This window comes from Lactuca serriola, chromosome 9, assembly GCF_051521515.1.
Source record: "Lactuca serriola cultivar US96UC23 chromosome 9, Lser_US96UC23_V15, whole genome shotgun sequence".
Lineage (NCBI taxonomy): Eukaryota > Viridiplantae > Streptophyta > Magnoliopsida > Asterales > Asteraceae > Lactuca > Lactuca serriola.
This window is the reverse complement of record NC_136416.1, coordinates 102225130-102240754: the sequence shown is the minus strand read 5'-3', so window position 1 is coordinate 102240754 and position 15625 is coordinate 102225130. Positions and strand designations below refer to the sequence as shown.

The following is a 15625-nucleotide window of genomic DNA, read 5'->3' as shown; positions in this document are numbered from 1 at the left end:
CTTGCCACCATATCGTGACCATGGTTGCAAAAATCGGCGATTAATCGTGAATTAATCGTTTGACATTCTCCAACCGTCGAGGATTAGGGCATTAATCGGAAATTTAGGATTAACCGGGTTTGGAGGCATTAATCGGTCTTGGTGGGATTAATCGGTCAACAAAAGTCAAAAAAGTCAAAAAAATTTAAAAAAAAATGTCAAAAAAAATTTAAAAATTCAAAAAATCAACTTTCTTTTTTTACTCCAAAATTTTCAAATTTTCAAAATTTCAAATATTATACCAAAATGTTCATATTTTCGTATTTTCAAATTTAAAAATTTAAAAATTTTCTTATTTTCAAAATTTGAAGTACTTGTTTTTCTTAAAATATGTTAATATTTATTAATAATCTATGGTCTTCGATTAATCCCCGACTAATCTCTGCCAAGACCGATTAATCCCTTAACATCAGTGGACCGTCGAGCTACCGTCGAGCGATTTTTACAACCTTGATCGTGACACAGTCCAGACAAACGGTCGTGATCCAAACTATACTCCATTTTACTAAAATTCAAACCAGGTCAACAAGTCAATGTCCAAGGTTAATGGTTAAAGTTAACTCTAATTGCCCTCTATGTCGTGGCCAACCAATGGCCACGTCGTAGCTTTCTAACTTGATCTCGATCAAAATCCACTACCATGCTGTGATAGGCTTGCCACCACACTGTGACACAGTCCAGACAAAATAGTCGCGGCCCAAACCAGACTCCATGCCGTGGCAGGCAAATTGTTGCGCCGTAGAAACCATCAACGACAGCTTAATGGATTCAACTCTTAATCTGCTAAGCCTTCAGTTTTAACCTTCTAGAATGCTTATTGGGACCTTAAGGATCTAGAAAATACCAACTTTATGGACATGCATGACCCATGCATGTCCCTCACTCAACCAGGTCAAAATACGAGGAAATGACCCTAAAACTTCATGATTGACTCTAAAATCTAAACTAACCTCTAGATCCATAATACATTAAGCTCAAGGGACCTAGATGAGTCATAAAGTTGCAGACTTTATCTTATCCCATTATTCAAACTTCATTTATGGACCAAAACTTGCTAAGAAGACTAGATCTATAAGAAAGGAATCACCAAGTTGGAAACTTGAGGACTTACAAATGGTCTAGAGAGAAATTCCAAGGATAAAGAGGAGTGACTTGCTGGATCATTGCACCAACACCTTCTTCTTCTTCCTTTAAAGCGCACCAAAGACACCAAAATGAGCTTCAAACTTGCAATGGGCTAGGGTTGTTCAAGAACACTATAGGAAGTGGTGGAGGTTGAGGGTGAGGGAAACCCTAGCCATCATTTCCTTAAAATAGGGCCTTGAGCCCAGAAATTGGGGTTTTGCTTGTCAGCCGTCACCATGTCGTGGCAAGTACGTTGCTACGGCGTGACGCCTTTAATGAAAACACGCGTTTCCTGAAGAATGCCACGCCATGGACACCAAAAATCCTTATAATTCAAAGTGAAATAAGTAGTTGAAACAGAGCATTACATTAGATCTATGCTATCTTAGATCTACACCTATTTGATTGAAAACCTTCGTCATCGTCACCACCTATTCACTGGACTCGTAAATCGAAAGATAAAGGTTTTCAACTGAGGTTATCATCTTAGGGTTTCGAACGCCGTTGCCTTCATCGTCTTAGGGTTCCAATCTGAGGGTTGCAGTTCAACGTAGTGGGCTGGTGGTGGTACAAGAGGTGTTGGCGGTGATATATGAAGGTATCATATATATATATATATATATATATATATATATATATATATATATATATATATATATATAGAGAGAGAGAGAGAGAGAGAGAGAGACGTATGTGTGTGAGAGAGAAAGAGATGGTGAGAAGCGATGGTTTCCGATGGTAGTGGATAACGACTGGTGACCAGAAGTGACTGTAGTTGGAGGTGGTTTATGGCCAAAGGGGTTGCAACTTGGAACCTATTTAAATTGATGTTTTCTTATCTAAAAATTATAATTAATAAAAAATAATAGATAAGTTATAAACATTTGAAAAATAAATGAAAAAGTAAAAGAAAAAGGCAAGATAGTCATATTTTATTTTATATCTGTAAGGGACGTAACCTGCACCTTTTAATAATACGAGAGACAGTTCAAATTAATTTTTAAAAATATGGACTAAACATGTATCGCACGAATGACGATTGATTTAATTTACCAGAAAATTTATATCAATTTTGATGATTTAGCAAATTTTTTACTATTACAAATAAAAACATAAATTTGTTTTATTTATTAATTTTTTTTACCAGAAAATTTATATCAATTTTGATGATTTAGCTAAGTTTTTACTATTTGTTGAAAAGAAAAACATTATTTTATTTTATTTATTAAATTTTTACAAGAAAATTTATATCTTATTTAACTAATTTTTTTTACTATTTGTTGAAAAGACAAACATAATTTTATTTTATTTATTATTATTTTTTGAAATATACATTTGTGTCACCTAGTTTTATTCGTTAGGTTTTATTTGGAACTACCAACCCCGGAAGCGGGTACCCACCAATATAAACAAAGTCTAAAATGCGCCGCAGGTCCACTATTCTACACCGTCTTCCTCCACAACTCCGTCAACAATAACTCCAAGCCGCCCCTCCCTCCCAAACCGGTTTCTCTTCCGCATAAAATTTGGGATCTATAATCGCAGCCATGTCCGACGCTGCACGATTAGTAGCAATTTCACCTCTTCAATCACTAAAATCACCATATCCTCCATCTAATCGTGTTGTGTTTTCAAGTTGCGGATCTTCGAGATTCGTTTCAGATTTATGTGATAGTTTGAAGAGACAAGGTAATGTAGATGGAGGACGTGTGAAAGCGATAACTAATTCGAGTCAACAAGGATCGATTCAAGGCCTTGATACTTCTTCCCCTGTTTCAATCGAGCTCAAACCTATCTTAAATGAAACCCAATTCGATCGCATGATTGCTGAGGCTGAACAGCTCGATGAATCTGTCGTGATTTTATGGTATGTTTATTGCTTTGAATCGAGTTTATTTCTCTTCACTGTTTCTGTAATTGATGAACTATTTTTTTTATGATTCTGAAACAATCTGTACCAAATAAAATCCCAACATTTGTTTTCTGATTCGAACTACCCAAATGAATTCAAGTTTGGTAAAGTTACTTCCACCATCAATGATCGTTGCAAATCCAATTTCATCAAGCCTTCTTAATCATTTCATTGTATTTCATTGTATTTCCAAATATTTCTGTTCATTAACCATATTGATTGTTGAAGAAGCTTTAAGTTGAATGATTTGTAGGATGGCAAAATGGTGTAGAAAATGCATATACTTGAAACCAAAATTGGAAAAACTGGCAGCTGATTATCACCCAAGGTAAAGTACACACCTTTTTACTCAAGTATTTCTTTCTCTGACATTTTAGCTTCATATTTCTGATATTTATGTCTTTTTGTGAAAAAAAAAAAAACAGAGTAAAATTTTACTGTATTGATGTCAACAATGTCCCTTATAAGCTTGTGGTTCGTGCTGGAGTCACGGTAAGTCTGCTAAAATTTAGTCTCATTTAAAAATATGGAACGGAATATAAAAAGACGTAAATACCCTTATCATCATCGTAAATAAACCTGACACCTAACTTGTTTGATTTCATGATGGTGCTCCTCAAATTATGTAGAAAATGCCAACAATACAGGTACATAGAATAATTTGGTATTAAATTTATAAAATTTGTGTAAAGTTAATAGATTTTTGATATTATGATATTTACAGCTTTGGAAGGATAGCAAGAAACATGGAGAGGTGATTGGAGGTCACAAAGCGTATTTGGTTGTTAGTGAGGTTCGTGATATGATAGAGGGCGAGGATGAATCCTAATTTTTTTTTCTTGTTTTTTTATTTTTATTTTTATTGTTGTAGACATGTAGAATAGAAAGAAGACAATTTGTTATTTGTGATTGTTTATATTTGTATAGGCATGAGTGAATAATCAATAAAAGCCATTTTTGTCAATTTTTTTTTTTTTTTGTGTGTTTTATAAATTTGGTATACACCATCAATTCTAGATACAAAGATACCAGTTGACCTCACTCTAAAAGGTTGAGGGTTTGAACCTGTCGGGAACATAAATTGATTTAAGAAGTAGTTTAACACTAGATTTATAGGTGTATTTTTACTTTTAAAAAAAAATGATGAAATGATAAAATTGTCATTTTATTTTAATTATGACGGTTTTGTTTTACAATAAAAGATACATGCTCTTTCCTAAAGCACTTTCTCCAGGTATGTAACTCCATAGACCAAACAAAAATAGGCTAATCAACTACATAACTTGTATTGAACATCACTTGTAGACAAAGGCACAATAGCCATTTTACGTTCATCAAATGGTTCTTTCAATGGAAAAAGGAACATTTTGTGTTCATAAAACATGTGCTACAAGTAGATATGATTTAAAAAATCATTTATCCTATATACGTCTTATGTTGTCACTTCATAATGTTTAATTGACAACCTAGGATTCATAAGAAAAGGTAAAAGACAGCATACATTATAGAAATATTTTTTCAATACACACGTTTTTTATTTAAACTACTTTTATTCATAAATCAAGTATCTACATTATGCAACTCCAAAACCACAGAAACATATGCTTAACTAACAACTCGATGTCACTTATGGTCTATAACAATAAAATAGTAAATTACAAGAATGATCGTGTGGTATAAGTGAATCTGCAAATTAAGTTCAAATTTTGATGTTGTTGCATATTTGCATCTACGTTTGGTGTTTGTTTCAGGATTGGTCCTCGGATTAACTCTTGAGTTCATGATCTTAAGCTTGGATAATAAAGCTTGGAAGTGTGGAATTTAAATACAGAATATGATAACAATAATAATCAAAGAATAAGAAGATAATATTAAGAACAATGTTATTTCTTATAATTTGCAAAAAAAATTATAAATAAGTGTGAACTAACATAAGTTTCCTAAATTTGGATAATTGGCTTGTATTTCCACTAAACAAAGAATAAATAATGATATTATACTTAACACTAAACCTTTATTTATGACATATGAAGACGAATATTTATTTAATGATGCACGTGGTACCGGTCTTTGGTCACCACTGATCAGGGCCGGTCCCGAGATTTAAGAGGTTTGTTCAATTTTATAAAAAAAAGACCTTAAAACTTGAAAATTTTGAAAAAGTTAAGCAAAAATAATGGCAAATGACATAAAAACCCTTAGATTTTCATAAAAATATTGGTTTTACCCCTGGACGTACTTTTGGTCATGTAAAGTTGGATGTTTTGTTTAATCCGTTCATTTATTATAATAATAATAATAATAATAATAATAATAATAATAATAATAATAATAATAATAATAATAACTAGATGCGTTCCCCCGCGTTGCGGGGAGTTGGAAGGTGTTTGGTAGCCACAGTTAAGTATGTTGCTATTCTCTGTAATTCGTCATTTTATAATTTTGATGCTTAAAATAATAAAAATAAAGGACATTGCTCTTTGCAGAAAAAAAGATCCAAATTACATAAAGCTAAAAATTAAAATAAAAATACATTGCCCTATTTTAGTATTTTTGTTTTAAGATATGCAAATAAAACCCACTTAACATCATTCCAATGAAGTGCATTTGGATGAACGCGGTTCAACTCTTCATGTTTTGGTTCCACACTACAAATAGCAACATAGCACACATAGGGGTTGTTGTCATCTCACTCATTCTCTACTTAATCACAAATCTCATCTGATGTGAAACCTGTTGGAAAGATGAAAAGGTAGAGACTTAACTGAACTGCAACTATGACAACCTCAAATACCTATAATTTTAACAGATAATTGAAATTTATGAATTTTGTTTATATATGATCCACAAATTGTGAATGTTTCGTTATGTAATATAAATCTTGATATTATTTCTTACCGATAACTCATTGCGTACCTGAATGTGAAACTAATATAAATCAAGATCTGTTTCAACAAACCAAACATGTCACATATTAAAATACTTTTAAGTCTTAACCATCATTAGGAGCCAGATCGTCCAAACTTATATTACTTGTCAAATCCAGCCAAATTCAAAAGTACAAAAATCGAGTACTGACTGACAAAAAGAATCCAGAGGTTGAGCATTTTACACTGAGAAATCAATTCAAAAGCACTGATCGAATCACTTCTGTCAAAAACTCACGTCTGTCAAAAACTCCACAAGCCAAACACTGTAAAGATACTATTCTAAATGCTATGGATAATAATTAAAAAAAACATCTAGAAATGAAATGCAAAATCCACATCCAAAACTAAATTTCTTGCATGATTTATAAAACCAAAATACTTGAAACAAAAAACATGTCATGAATAACTCTCAACAAAACTGTCAGGATCTAATACAATAAGAGTAAATGAAAGGCCTGAACATTGATGAACCTTCTACTTAACTCTCAGTTTCCTCCCTCAGCCTTCGAATTGTGATCCTAACTGTAACAACACTTGCAGTACTATTATCATTCATAAACAAAAAACAAAATTATCAATAAATTAAAAACATTAAATTATAAAACAAAGAAACAAAAAAAAATAAAAATTATTACTTCAATGTGTATGGACCCCTGCTTTGACTTTCCCACAATTCTTGCAACCCTAGATTCCAACTTCCTTTCTCTTCACTGCATATTGTTTCAACATTTCAAAACAAATACAAATTATTTCCACATAAACAATAAACCTTTTGAAAATATACAAATTCATTAAACTAAAAATCCAAAAGTAGATGATTGTTTACCTTCCCACAAAACTCACAGAAGTACTTGCTGTGATGGCTTAAGTAAAATATTTTCATTTTTTGTAGCTTAACAACAAAAAATATTTTTATAGATAATTTTTATCATATTAAGAGATTTGCAGCAAGAATCAGGATACTTACCATACTTTCCGACAATACCAGTCTTCTTTGCAGTCTTTGTCTGCAAATTAAATTGAATGATGAATATAAAATTAGTATTTAGTTTACAATTTTAAGTTAATTACTGATGATATAAAGAAATGTATTTGAAAATTTTAACAATAAAGAACAAATGATTTGGAGGTCATTACTTTTGGTGAGCACTCCCTTCATTACCACGATTATAACGAACTGAAACCCTAAATTCTTCATTAATCACAACAATAAAATGATATGAAATCCGGTTGTGAAATCATAAACTACATCTAAAACCAAGAGAAGAAAAACAAGAAATGTGAGTTAGGCATTTCATCGAATACCTGGTGGGTAGAACTTTATCCCCAACTATATTGTCCGAAGATGCCCTAATCAAAGGGACCAAAATCCAAATCAAAGTTGATAAACATATAACTTGTAAATCAGATGGTCAGTATGATGTCAACATGAATCTAAAAAGAGAAATTTTTTAAGAAATTGAAGATATACGGTGATAGTGAATGAATACCTCATCAGACTTGCGATTGGCTCTATGAACGAATGTCACATGAGAAGTTCCGTAAGCAACTGGAAGTGCATCAGTAGCCATCAAGAACCCTAAATCTTCAATTTAGCAAAAAAATTAAAAAAATAATGTAATAAAAACTTTGTATGCAGAAAATTGAAACGATCATTCATGAAACCTTATAAATCAGATGGAATCCAACACAAGGTGTGGGTGTGACTTCTCATCCAGCGGTCTCTTCACCTATCTGGGTTTGCCCTTGGTACTGAATCCGTAGGTTGGATACAAACATATACACCTTTTTTTTTCTTTTAATCGTTCATCTGGGTAGAAGTTGAAAGATTGAGAACGGGATTGACAATGAAGAGGGTCTCATTTGCTGTGGGCGACGGTAAATCGAGTCTTTTTAGAAAAGACACATTAGAAAACTTAAAAGGTGGAGATTGAGCGAAAGGTACAAACGAACCCGGAATTTTGCTGGGAATCAGCTATAGCAGCAGAAGACAAACAACCGAAGTGGGTTGGTCGGCGGCCCTTTTCGGTGGATGTAGAAGAGAAATAGAAGATGGATGAGGGTATTTCCAAAGCAGTGTGCATCAGCGAGAAGAGAGAAACGGTAAAGGATACGGATGGCGGTGGAAGAGAGAAGAAATATTGATGGAGGGATTAAGAAGCGAGTGTGAGTGGATCCGCATCGGAGTAGAGAGTGAGCTGGAAGGATCAAAAGAAAGAGAAGAAGACACGTATTTTGGTGGTGTCACAAGCCGATGACTACGCGTACGAAAAAAACGACACGTGCTTACCAACAATTTAGATAATGATAAAAAGACCCATCAAGAATACTGATAATAACACAAAAGAATCTAAGAGAGAAAAGAGACGTGTTTTTTTAATATTTATACATAAAAGGGGACCATTTATGCCAATCCCTTAGCCACTTTACTGTAGCTAAGGGTGGACAATTTTAATATATAATAATAATAATAATAATAATAATCAAAATAAGGGTAAATCTGAACATTTTTGAAAACTTAAGGATAAATCCGAATATTTTTGAAAACTCAAGGGCTTTATTGGCATTAGGTAACCGGTAGGTTGCCTGGAAAACATATAAAATGGTATAAATGAACAGATTAAACAAAACATACAACTTTACTAGATCTAAAACACGTCCAAGGGTAAAATCAATATTTTTGTGAAAACTTAAGGGCTTTTATGTCATTTTCTAGTGCAAAATACTTAAATTAAAGTTTCATTCAAAATAATACACAAAAAAATGCTTCTACTTGCAACAACCATCATTCTACTTGAAAACAACCATCTACACTCCAAAAAAACTGAAATCAGAAACATCTTAACCTCATAGCCACTTTGAATTCAAGAAAATACGAATTAGAAAGAATGAAAGAAAACAAAACTAATTTAGTTCTTATAAACACATCCCGAGGACAGAGAATGCCTTATGATTTTTGAATTCGGGTTTATGAATTACTCCTTATAAAAAAATCCGATTTCCAGAAAAAAAAACAATCATAAATTCTACCTTACAACCTCTAAACAAATATCATAAATGTATCATATAGATAAAAATTGTATAATACGTTTTCATTTCCTTTTGATATTCCCCGTGACATAGATTTTGGTTTTCCAAACCTTAATTTCCTTCATATTTTCGATGTTTCAAGATTCAAGGCTTCTAATTTCATTGTGATTTAATGATTTTGAATAATTATAAAGAATACTATTGTAACACCTCGGTTTTCAGGTATTTTCAAATTCATCCCTTGGTTTTAAATTATATGTCAATTTGATCCCTAAGTCTAAGAATTATGCCTTGAAGCCCTAGCGACATTTTTGTAATATGGTCAGGAGGAGTACGCTAAGCGTACATATGTGTACGTTGAGCGTACTAGGGCACACCATAGTACGTTGGGTGTACACTCACGTACGTTGGGCATACTCATGTTAGGAGGAAACCCTAAATTTTAGGGTTTGAAGGGTATTTAAGCATCATTATGGCTCTTTTCCTTTCCACATTTTAGCCTCTACTCCCTTGGGACGTTTTTGCAAACCCTAATATTTGAGTGTATTTTGGAGCTCAAGTGTGTGCTTTTTGGTGTGTTCTTGGTGTGTTAGAGGAAAAAGAAGATTCTTGGAGAAGCCTTGGTGAGGGAGCAGCTTGTGGATTTGGGATTCTTCCCTTCTTGAGAAGCTCCAGAAGGTATAAAGCTTTAATCTTGCCTTGTTTTCTTTTAGATCTAGTTATGAGGAAATTATGTGTTCTTAGTCCCCTTTTCTTGGTGCTAAAGAGTATAAGCTACTCTAAGACCAAAGGATTTGTCCTTTCTAAAGAAATAAGGTGCAATAAGTCATAAAAATGCTATTTTGGCTCATTTAGTGCATGCATGCTAGTTATAGAGGTCTTTAGTGGTTAAGACAAACTAGAATCTTGGTGTTGGGCCTTATTAAGACATGAAAAACCATAAAGTTGGAAAGTTTATGGTTTAGAACACCTCTTTAGACATGCATCTGAAAGTTGGACGTTGGCCTGAATGGGTTAAGCTCTTAATCGAAGTCTTGCATGGCCACGCCGTTTGTTGTGCGTACCAAGGCATACGCTGGGCGTAGGTGGTCGGTGGTGCGATTCTGGGTCAATGCGGAGTACGCTGGGTACACCCCGCATACTCAGTATGTTGGGTTTAAGAGTTTGGGCTTCGATTTTTGGGCCACCTTTTGGGCTTGAATGTTTCGGCCCTTAGTGGACTATCTGAGTATGAGTGTGTTGGGCTAAGTGAAGAGTTGGACCTTAGGATAAGGCCAAATAAGGAGTTTTGGCCTAATTTGGAAAATTGGGCCAATTATGGGCCTTGAGTGATTATTTATTTTTGGGCCTTTTTGGATCGAAATTTGGGCCTGGGTCTTAGCCCCTCTAGGGAAAAGGGTAAAGTGGCTATTTACCCTAATTATGGATTATTATTATTCAAGGATTGTAATCCAATTATTAATTGGATGTTTATTTTGTTGTGTTAGTGCAAGGATTTTAGTGAGCCAACAGCCAGAGCCTTTCATTGTGATTTTATTGTACTTATGGGTACACACATGGGTTGAAGGCACCAAGGGCGGCCCTTTGGATTGTTATCCTAGTTTATCATATGATTGAGTACTGTTGTGTTATGTTAGAACTGTATACTGGTAGATGGGATGATGCTATGCATAGTGATTTGTGAGAATTGTTTGTTTGTTATTGACTAGTTATTTGTATGCTTGTCTGTTATATATATATATATATATATATATATATATATATACACACACACACACATATACGTGTGTGTGTGTGTTGACACAATGTATGTGCGGTTGGGTTGAGGCGGTCCTGCTTTGTGATGAAGGACAACAGAGCCAGGGTGGCCCGAATAGATTGAAGGCCAGTGGGGCGTACCAGTCTAGCCGAAGGCCCGAAGAACGGTCCAGATAGGCTGAAGGCCCGGTGTGGCGTACCAGTCACGCTGAAGGTTCTGTGAGTGGTCAAGGTAGACTGTAGGCCGGTGGGGCATCCAGTCAGACTGAAAAGCTTTGTATGCATGCTGTTTATTGTTATTATTCTGGTTTTGTGGTGTGTTGGTATTTTTGGGGAACTCACTAAGCTTTGGGTTATGTTTCAGGTACTTCAAATGATCGCGGGAAGGCATACTTCAGATGATCGTGGGAAGGCAAAGGCGTGATCATGCACCTCCTCATGTTTTGTTCTATGATTTTGGGAAAACTCTGATAATAAACATATTTTGAAAACTATTCTTGTAAACAATGATGGATTGTGGAATTGTTTGAAAAGTTTAAATTTTTCTTGAATTTTATGAATGTTACAAGTATTAACTCAAAGCTTTGATATCCTTCTAATTTTCGAGGATCAAAGTTTTTGATTTCCTTCTTTAGAAATTCTGATTTTACGAAAATACAAAGTAAGAAGATCGTTGCTTCAGAGCATCATTAATTTGTAATCAGTATGCAATATAATGAAGGAACCAAAGCATCGTTTGCTTTTCCCCTAAAAAATGATTCCCGCTCATCAGATTCTGATTCAGTGATTCCCGCTTGGCCACTAACACATTGCGTCGTATCCTTTCTATACATCAACTGATCAACATTCATTAACCTATCAAGGCCAAACAATGAACATTGGCTAATATGAAACCTGAAAAAAATGGGCCCTAAGATTTAAGTGGGCCTTGTTGAAGGGCACACTTTGAACACCCATAGGGCTGACCTTGCCACTGATAAAATTTTTAGCTTCAATAAATTTGACGCGAGTCTAGATTATTGACTATTCAGACCTTATTTCAGGATGCCTCAAATTTATAAGCATGTTATTCTTTTTGAAGAATTATCAATGCATTATGATTCTACAACAAGAGATATTTAGACTTTTGAAGATAAAGTGTGATCTGATTTAGGGATCTTTTGTTCAACACTAGACTCTGAATTTAATCTGTTTATAGATTTGGATCTCATTTTTCTACCTCAGTGTAACACCCATACCTTTAAAACCAATAAAATACTATGGTTGTACAATTATCACGAAATATAATCATGATAAAAATACAATTTTACAAAAACCTTCAAAACATTTATTCGTTACAACAATTTGTGTTACAAAACTAATATCAACAACCATAGTAAAATGGAAATGATTACATAACCCAATTCTCATGTCACATCTAACAATTGTCTTCATTAGGATATGAGTTTCTAGTCCATAACTCTTGAAAGTGAGCACATAGCACATTTAAAACAAACATATAAGTTGAAAGACTTGTGAGTTACATGGGTTTAGACCCAAGAAGCATATACTGATAAATCATATTTAAGATAATCATAAACGTAGACAATTCATCAACTTAATCAATAATATAAAATTCATAGATAATGTTATTGCATATGGGAAGTCTATACCCCTTGTTGGTTAACTACCAACTTGTTACTTTATTATGTATGTAGAATCTATACTCCTAGCTAGTCCAATACCCGTTGTTGTTCTAACACATGTAAGGAATCTACAATCCTCACTAGTTATTTACCAATCATTTTTCTAATACACGTATAGGTAACCTACACCCCAGTAAACTACTAATTTTCTACTTAAACACATATAAGCATATATATGGAATTCATACCCCTAGTCGATTCACAACCGACTCCTTACTAACCATGGGTGAATAAATCAACCATTTATGGTGGCTTGGGGAATTATTACCCCCGATAAATACTATCTATGAGAAGTCCATCCATGTAGTTGTCACCGAGTCCTGTTATGGGGACATGTAGACCGAGTCTCATTGTGGAGAATTGTAACCATAACTTGTCACGAGGCTCTATTAACACGAATGCATTCAATACCACGATCTTTAATACCCACTTTTGGAGTATAACATATCATTAACACATATAAGGCAATCTAATGCCCATCACACATAACTTTCTATGAAGCCCATTAATAACTTTTACACATAATAACATCCACTATTAAGTAGTCAACATCAAACATATGAAATGCTAAAACTTTCATTTCAACACTAGTAGCAATTCCATTTAACAAATAAACATATTGTACGATAAAAATTTCATATAAAGACTACTAGCAATATCATTTAAATCTCAAACATTTAGAACATAAACATTCAAGCGTCAAAATACATAGTTACAAATACTTTCATGGTGAAATCTAGTTTGCTATGTACTCATAAAATCCACATGTACTCACCTTATAAGTTAGTGACGACTAACTTTCACTTTTTGCCAAAACCTTCTCCTGATGCCTTTAACCCAATTCCTTGACGCAACCCGCTCGTATAACACATTAAGATCTTTAGAACATTTCTTAACACATTAAAAGCTTAATTACTATTTACTATCAAAATGATCATTCATTTGATCACCAAATTTTATATGTAAACATTTATCATTAAAAATAATTACGCTTCATGTATATCTCTTTTAGTTGGGTTAATTCATTATGTTAAAAGCTCAATTTCCATTTTCTTAACATTTCACCATTTTAGGGTTTGAGCTCTTCAAACCCTAATTAAACTACTCCACTATGATTAATCACGACAAACTTGGAATTATGACGAAAATACTTCCAATTACACTATATTAACCTTTTAAAGCATATAAATCAAATTCAAGGAATTCTCTTGAATCCCACCATACACTCTTGAAACCAGACAGGGGATACCGTAGCCTTTTGTGAAGTTTAACCTTTGAATTCCCTTTAGGTTAGCTCGTCCAATTGATTCAACACTTCAGACATGGGTTTGGGTACTTTTGGAATGAGAAAAGAAGGAAAATAAGAGCTAAATGACGAAGTTAACAAATTAATATGTGTTTTGAACCAACGTATAGATGCGTTACGTCTCGCTTCTCAATGTGTCAAGTTTCACCTGATGATGTCATGGATTGGTATCGTACTTTCGTTCGCAAAGTGTCCTTCCTCCTATCACATGTTTTTTTACTAAGTACATTGCCTTCCCAAAGTTAGCCTTAACGCACCATGTCGGGTTTTTGGACATGTCGCGTCCCCCCATAGATAAGCAAAATGCATGTTGAAATCGGCATTCCAATTTCAATCCTACAAACTTCTAATAGTTATATATTTCTCATAATTAAATCCAATTTTTATGATCTTTATATGCATACGAGGGTTTAATCAAGCTTAATTATTCTATTAAGTCATCTTCAATTTAATACATACATAACTTAATCCATTAATCCATAATGTTAGACTCAAAATCGTAAAATTTCCCAATTTTCCATTCTGTCAAAATACTCAATTCTATAGCCCATTTTACTTGAATTTGCATAATATCCTATTACTAAATCCACCATAACTTATAGTAGCATCCTTATTAATCTTTACCATCTATATTTCATGATATTGATGAAATGACCAAATTAACCTTATTGCTAAAGTATACATTTTTTTGACTTAATTCATTAAATTAAATCTTGCATCTTGTTATACTGACCATTTAATACATATCAATTAGATAATGATATTAAGTCTTTCAAACTTCATAATACTCCAAATATTTACGAAAATCCCCTTGCTTTTATCCCATGACCTTTGTCATTATTTGCACTTTGAAATCACTTGAAACTATTACAATTATTGCCATTATCTTTGCCAGGAATATGAAATGACCATTTTGTCCTTTTAATGCATTTTACCATGATTAGCAATATTTCACATTTTCAACTCAGTTTATTCATTTTCCTTACTTAATTAACATTCAAATATTTAGGATGTTAAAATTATCGACCCCTTAAAAAATGATTTTGTCCTAGGAATTAGTATTACAATTGAAATGGGTTTAAGATCCTTGAATAGTTCTTAACTTTAAGTTTTCTTGAAGTGTCTCTTATTCTTTATGTTGTCTAATCTTTATTAACTGTAACACCGTAAATATTCAAACAAATTTTTCGTTTTTAGAACCAAATAATTCTCAATATCACATTTCAAAACCACAATTGTCAAATTGTCAAAAACAGAAATTCATAAATTGTTTGATAAAATCCAGGATCGTCAAAAACATAAACTCCATCTCGTGTGTACAATCAAGCTAGCGCCTTCCCGTGATCCTGAGACGTACCTGAAACACATAACACGGTAAGCACCAAGCTTAGTGAGTTCCCCAAAATACCACACATATCTCGTTAGCCTCTCATGGCTATATCTCGATAAGACCATCCGGTCATTGTGTCTCAGTGGAGACCCTATGGTCCTACAGCTCGGGTTGGACCCTCCGGTCCAACTCAATAAAACTCGAGATAATACACAACATAAATCACAAAGACATAATGTATGATATCACAATTCTCAATATAAGCACACAAGACCATTCAGTCACACAACGTCACCACTCATGGTAAGTCTACTGAGAAGACTCACCTCCTAAGTAAGCAAGTAATCCTCGTAACCCTCTAATGGTCTAATCCTCGCCTACACATCATAATCAACTCTAATTAACATTTATCACTTCAATCTAAATAATGTAACGCCCCATTTCTGGTATGTAATTTAAATATGTATGTTTAGTTTTCAAGAGGAACTCGACGAGTCAGTAGCCGGACTC

At 33.6% G+C, this 15625-nt stretch overlaps 1 protein-coding gene and 1 long non-coding RNA gene across 3 annotated transcripts; one reads left to right on the top strand and one right to left on the bottom strand.

The window, feature by feature from the left end:
• Window positions 1-2540: 2540 nt before the first annotated feature.
• Window positions 2541-4040, top strand: WCRKC2 (WCRKC thioredoxin 2). Its single transcript, XM_079019994.1, has 5 exons — window positions 2541-3031; window positions 3330-3404; window positions 3502-3568; window positions 3706-3723; window positions 3801-4040. The coding sequence occupies exons 1-5, from the start codon at window positions 2712-2714 to the stop codon at window positions 3903-3905; spliced, it is 585 nt and encodes a 194-aa protein (XP_078876120.1). The 5' UTR covers window positions 2541-2711; the 3' UTR covers window positions 3906-4040.
• Window positions 4041-5493: 1453 nt separating this feature from the next.
• On the bottom strand, window positions 5494-8262 carry LOC145074093 (uncharacterized). Of its 2 annotated transcripts, none has more exons than XR_013691698.1 (3): window positions 7672-8262; window positions 7497-7591; window positions 5494-7356 (listed from the first exon to the last, which is right to left on the bottom strand). It is a non-coding gene; the product is annotated as an uncharacterized LOC145074093 (long non-coding RNA). The 2 variants fall into 2 exon arrangements; XR_013691699.1 differs by having other exon boundaries at window positions 7497-7585.
• Between the last annotated feature and the right edge of the window lie 7363 nt (window positions 8263-15625).

What these genes read in the sequence shown, in the direction of transcription:
- WCRKC2 (XM_079019994.1), top strand. Translation starts at nt 2,712, where the DNA reads ATGTCCGACGCTGCACGATTAGTAGCAATTTCACCTCTTCAATCACTA. An exon ending in GAATCTGTCGTGATTTTATG is followed by an intron (nt 3,032 to 3,329) that starts GTATGTTTATTG and finishes AATGATTTGTAG; the next exon opens with GATGGCAAAATGGTGTAGAA. An exon ending in GCAGCTGATTATCACCCAAG is followed by an intron (nt 3,405 to 3,501) that starts GTAAAGTACACA and finishes AAAAAAAAACAG; the next exon opens with AGTAAAATTTTACTGTATTG.